General features: G+C 33.9%; 1 protein-coding gene across 1 annotated transcript; it reads right to left on the bottom strand.

Moving 5' to 3' along the window:
- Window positions 1-137: 137 nt before the first annotated feature.
- Window positions 138-5,554, bottom strand: LOC100775725 (protein NUCLEAR FUSION DEFECTIVE 4). The gene is made up of 3 exons (XM_003547681.5): window positions 5,123-5,554; window positions 1,758-2,686; window positions 138-1,614 (listed from the first exon to the last, which is right to left on the bottom strand). The coding sequence occupies exons 1-3, from the start codon at window positions 5,525-5,527 to the stop codon at window positions 1,146-1,148; spliced, it is 1,803 nt and encodes a 600-aa protein (XP_003547729.2). The 5' UTR covers window positions 5,528-5,554; the 3' UTR covers window positions 138-1,145.
- Window positions 5,555-6,397: the final 843 nt, after the last annotated feature.

The raw sequence follows: 6,397 nt of genomic DNA on the forward strand, positions 1-6,397 counted from the left end.
GAGTCTCCTCTGTTTACTTCTCATAACAGAGTAGTAAACAAAGTAATAGAGAGCCAACTCATTTTCCTGTGTTTATCTATGGTCTCCTCTCTATATTTCTAACAATATGATCTATCAATCAATGGGCAAACTGAGACTGACTATATGAGGATATATAAATGATCATTCATCGATACATAGAATGAACAGACACTTTTTTCTTTTGTCTCAACAAGGCACACATGCCAATGACTCAAAACATAATAAAGATGATGATGAAATCAGAGGAAAAATTTACCATAATAAAGATGATGATGAAATCAGAGGAAAAATTTACAAATACATCTCTGTCAGGATTCTAATTTCTAAGAATAGCATCATGACATGAGTAATCAGAATTTACAAGTCTATATCTGTCTCTATCTTGCAAGTGATGAATAATCAGAATTCTCATAACAGAACCTGGGAAAAGGAAAAGTCTCACTCAAGGTCATACAGTCAAATGAGGCTTGTATCATGTGTTTCCCAAATTACAAAATTGAGCTCTTGAAGTTTTATTTATCTTTGGAAATGGAAGAAACTGAAGGAAAAGAAAACACAGGGTAGCTCAGGCACTTGAGCCACATTTTCATGGGAGATCTTAAAATATAAAAGAATTAAATAACTAAAGCTTTCAAAATGTCATGTCTGACTTTGTTAAAAGAGCTTTTTCCGAAAGCTACTGAAAAGTATATGGTAGCAGCATCTTTGGAACCAACACCTGGGCAAAGCATAGCTCCTGCTTCTACAGCTGAACTATCAGGTTAAAGTTAAACACAACTTTGTTCAAGCAGAGGAGTTATGTGCTAAGTGTGAACCAAATCATGGCTGCCAAAGAGGCAAAACTTCTAGCAGGTCCATGTCTAGATGTAATTTTTTGACCCCCTCTTTTCTCATTTTTTGGGCACTGTGAAAGAGTTAAACAAAATCCTTATCCTGTTGGTTCTGAATTTACAACTCTGCTTCAGTACAAATGTTCCTCAAGAATAGCTTTAGCTCTGCTTCTCTAATCTCAAACTCCTAATGCATATTTGTTCTTATAAAAGTCAACTTTCTGCTACTGTACAAATGAACTCGGCCACATCATCATCCTCATGGCCAATCAATAACAAAAATTAAGACACAATTTATTGAGTTGAAATACGGTTCTTCTCAAAATGATCATATGCATGTTTCGTTCTTAAGAATAATAGCATGCTGGAAGCTAGTCCCAGGACAGATATGCATCCCCACCAGACAAATGTCCAGAAGTAACACTGCCTTCCCATGCACACTACTGAGTCAGACGTTATCAAGTTTCCGGGTATTGAGTGTGCATTAGCATCATAAACTAGTGCAGCAAGAAAGCCATAGAGAAGAGATCCAATAGGGATATTTGATATGAGAATGTTGTGATTGATGCCCACACTGTTTGGTCCAAACAGCTCAGATGTAACTGACACAGCAGCTGCGAATATAAAACCAGAGCTCAATCCAATCAGTGCGGTGCCTGTCTGCAGTGTCAGAAGACTGTCTGATGCAGCAAGGAGGAAGAATGCAACTGGGGTTGGTATAAGTGAAATCGATAACCAACCAGTCCTTGCAAAGTAGATCTTACTGCAATGCAGAAGATACAATCATCACGACTACTACAATTTTATTTCCAAGATTCACTTCCAATTCAAGACAGGCAAAAAGAAAATATTTTCCACAATAGAAAGCTCCAAAAGTATAATACATCGATCAAAGAGAATACTTACTTCCGAATATAGTCTGGTCCAGCTGAAAGCAAGCGACCAAAAAAGGAAAAGGTTGCATAGAGCGTGACAAGTGTAGAAGTATTTGAACGCTGGCCCAGAGATTGGGCAATCTGTCCCAGATTATTGCTATAGACTAGACCAAGTGTACCTCCACACAAGTATGTAGCATAGTATAGCCAAAAATCCAATCTGCGGACAACTACTGCTACTGGGTGCTCTTCTCCTAGCACTGTTAAGTGATCCTGGACAATCATCGTCTCACAACACATATCACTATCTTTTTCCCTCTGGCTCCCAAACATGTATCCGTTATCACTAAGCAGACTGTAAGTATCTCCATTTCTAACAATACTATTGTGACAGCTATGGAGCTCTCTATGCATCTCAAGATCATCATCATGAACAAGAATGAAGCTAGAGCTTCCCATCTGAAAGCTGGAATGGATGGTACGCCGAAACCAAGCCCGAGCATATACAATGCCAGGAATACATAATGGGAAGATGAGGAGGAGAGTAGCTCCACCAAAATAGAGCTGAGCAGAAGTCACACCAGAAGCAGATGAGCCAAACAGGAGAAGATAAAGACCAGTTAAAAGGGCTATGAAGTTCAATATTAGAAATATCATTGAGTCCTGATTTACTGCATCAGGAGGGAGAGGGTCTAAAGCCGGCTGGCGAAGAATAGGAACAAGTACTGCAATACATATGAGAAGGGGAACAAGAGCATTCAATAGAAGATACAGTGCATCGGATGATGGATCAATTGAATTGGCAACAAGGGTGTAGAGTGCTGCACTGATGCCATTGAAACTCACAGTGAGTGATAATGCAAGTGCTCGGTTAACCGGAAAATTCCTAATGCAGAGAACAAAACATACAGTGTTGAACCAACAGATGCTACAGCCTCCTAAAAGGCACAGAAGAAAAACCTGCCAATAAAAACTAAAGGGTAGTCAATGCAACATGGGCGGTAAACAAATTTTCTGTATATTACGATTCAGTGAAGTTTACAAGCTGATCAGCCACGGTTTAGTTACCAGATGTAATCGCAGAATTACTGATTCAGAATTTTCAGATGTATTACTGTTTACTGAATCTCATGGTTTAGTTACCAGATGTAATCTCGTTCTTTTAAACTATGGTTTATTATATAGAATACAGCACATCTTTGCAGAGAAATCATAGAAGTGTATTTTATAAAGCATGAGACTTTATAGATACTTCTAGATTAAATCAGATAACTAATGACAAATTATATTTTTATAAGAAAAAACATGTGAGAATGGTATTGATTGAGAGAAAAAGATGCAAGCTACAGTTGAATTTATCAGCTTGCCATATGCAACACATTCATTCGTATATCTCAGAATGGTGAATAAATAAATATGGATCCCCAATCATAACAACTCATTCAATTTTCGTTCTCACAGGTTTGCAATGAAAGACAAAGGAGACTGGTTATTATTTTCGCCAATACTTTCTGCAATCAGCAGAAAACGCATTTTGATAACATGTATTAATCAATCCATTAAAAATTTGAGCACATGGGATTATACCCTTAATTGAACAAACAGGATTAAGGAATATAATTCTAAAAGTATGTCATCACTCAGGTTTTTTCTGATGCAGGTTGATTATAAAGTAATATTGCAATCATACTTTCTATGACTCCGTACGGTGCGCCACAATCATGTGTTGCTATCGAAAATAGTAAGTTTGTGGAGATTCTTTTAGGGCTATAGGTATGTTCACACTTCACACGATGTAATCTTATTTGAATCAAGAACATGCATGACATGATACAGTTAGCTCTTTTAACAAGGAAAATTAAGCATGTATTACTTAAATCAAAATTGTGGACAATTTGAACTGTACAATATGGCTGCTTTTTTTTTTTTAAAAAAAGAACTATTTTATTTTGCTTGTAGAACCATGATTGGAATTAGGATCACAAGCAATGAAAACCGTGAACTGTATAATATTGATTTAGTAATTAATATAATATCATCCCTTTCAAACTGTAAAACCTGACGACAACAGTGTTTCAAATATATGTGCCTAGGCTAAGATTCAAGATTTTATTAAGCAAAAAATTGCTTGCTTCAGATCAAAATTATGATATGATTATTTACTATAATCTATTTTATTGTTTTTAATTCATCTACTGCCTTCTCGAGAGTATCATTTAACCAGAATCAAAATACCAATAACATCATCACTCAATCGTTGGGAAAAAAAATTCCCTTAATTTCCAACAAATGTTTGGTGGAACAGAGAATAATAAGTTAATAACTATTCCAAGAAACACAGCATTTTCATACTCGGACAGGGTTTATATGGAATGATTTTTTTATTTATTTAAATATTCTCAAATAAGGATATATTAACCTAAGAATTATATTAATATATAACTAACATCAAAATATAAATATAATTTTTTGTAATCCATTTTTTTTAGAAATAATAATAATATCAAAACGAGTTAAAGTAAACACGCAATGATGATATTTATTTTTGGAGTTGAAAATAAATATTCCTCCAGAAAATAATATGAAAATTTTTACTATTATGAAAAGGAAAAAAAAACGATGATATTGGATATTAGAAAATTTTAGAATTATAAACCAAATATAATTTTTTTAAAATAATGCCTATAATACAAATACAATCATTTATTTTTCTATAATATGAAGGTTGTCTTCAGATGAGTGTGTTGGTAAGTGAACTACACTTATACATTCATGGGATAGAAAGTTAATAATATAGTCTACTCTTTTAAGTACAATTTTTATTATTAGTTAAAATTTATTAAAAAATTAAATTTTATAAATCTCATTTTTTATTCAATTATTTAAAAAAATTGAATAGATTAATTATTTTCAATTGTGAAGAAGTTGTAATTTCAAATAAATGTTAACTAAAGTATATTAAATAAATTTGTAACAATTTTTTTCTCTCATTTTCTAACACTCTTTTTGTAATATTTTCTAACACACTCTTTTATAATATTGGTTAAATTTTATAAGACCTATAAAATTATTTTTTTTTATAATTTTTAATAAACTTCACATTATGTATAAGAGAATTGGTTAAATATTTTATTGAATTACTTAATTTATTAAAATTAAAAAAATATTAATTTAGTTGAAAACAATAAATTTATCTTAAATTATAATATTTTCCAAAATTATATCTTTAATATTTCTCTCTTTTAATGGTTTCTCACTATATTTTCTTTTTTCTTCTAATGAGATATATCTAAAGATAATTAATAGTACTTAATTAATTAATGACCATTCAAAAGTCAAAATTAATTAATCCGCACTCCATCTACAAAATAGGCAAAAAAATAAAAAAGAAATTACCAGAAAATAAGGCAAATCGACGACGCCGGTGATGAGGAGCCACTGGAGGCCGTAGCCGAAGAAGCCCATGAAAGCCGCGACAAACATAACAACAGAAACCGGCAGGTGCATTAGGGCAATCCCCGAGGACCACCCGAAAACCTTCCCCATATCGTTCGCCGTCGCGAGATAGTTCAGTTGCACCTGCGACACGTTAAGCGCGGATTTGAGCGACGACGAGTACTGCGAGAAATCGAAATTGGTTCCCGTGAAGGCCTGAATCCAAATCGTGGCCACCAGGATCATCCATTTCCGCGACTGCCCCGCCATCAGCACCGCCAAGAGCTTCGGCCTTCGCCGCGGTGATTCGGAGGAGAAGGAGGGTGCTGAGTTTATTGGGTCGAAACCGAATCTGCGTGGACGCATGTTACGTATGTGATATGTAATGCAATATAATATATATATATATATATATATATATATATATATATATATATATATATATATATATATATATATATATATATATAGACAGAGAAAAGTGGAATTGAAATGCGGTTTGGGGTTTGGGGGAAATTTTTAATAGCGCCCGAAGAGGGTCGATCGATCTCTGTGTGTGCCGTGTCTCTTTTGGCATATGTTGTGTTCCCCTACTTTCAGCGTTCCGCCATCTCGCCGTGGTCCGGTATTAAAAGAGCAGTTTTGTTAAACAGGAAAATAAAATTTAATTAAAGACTAATAAAAATTTGGTCTATTATTTTAATTTTTGTATCAGATTAGTCCCTTAATAATAAACTTAGTTTTAAAAATTGATCAATCCAATCATTAGAACAATGGTTGAATCAATATCCTTACTAATAAATTGAGATAATATTTACATAACGGCAAAAATAAAATTTCATAATGACAAAATATAATTTGTTAGGCAACAAAATAAGATATTTATATTTTTTTCAAGAGTGCTATGGTGCACAAGTCTTTCAAACGGTATGCAGTGGACTACAAGTAATACCCATTAGATTAATCTCATCCTTATATATTATTATAGTGCATCATCTACATTGTATTTCTTCTTTGTTCACCGTCTTCCACTGTTGTGGGTCGAAAAAATAACAATTTTTGAGGACAATTTCTTCCTATCCAACACTCTCTTCTTTGACGACATCATTGCACACCCAGCTCCTCCTCTAGTATCGCGCAGCCACACTCGTCGACTAGGTAGGTGCCTTGGAGCTAGTTGTTTGTGAATTATGATTGTTGGAGAGATTTTCAAATGCTATATGAGTTGTCCTTTTC

This window comes from Glycine max, chromosome 16 (assembly GCF_000004515.6).
Source record: "Glycine max cultivar Williams 82 chromosome 16, Glycine_max_v4.0, whole genome shotgun sequence".
NCBI classification, from domain to species: Eukaryota; Viridiplantae; Streptophyta; class Magnoliopsida; order Fabales; family Fabaceae; genus Glycine; species Glycine max.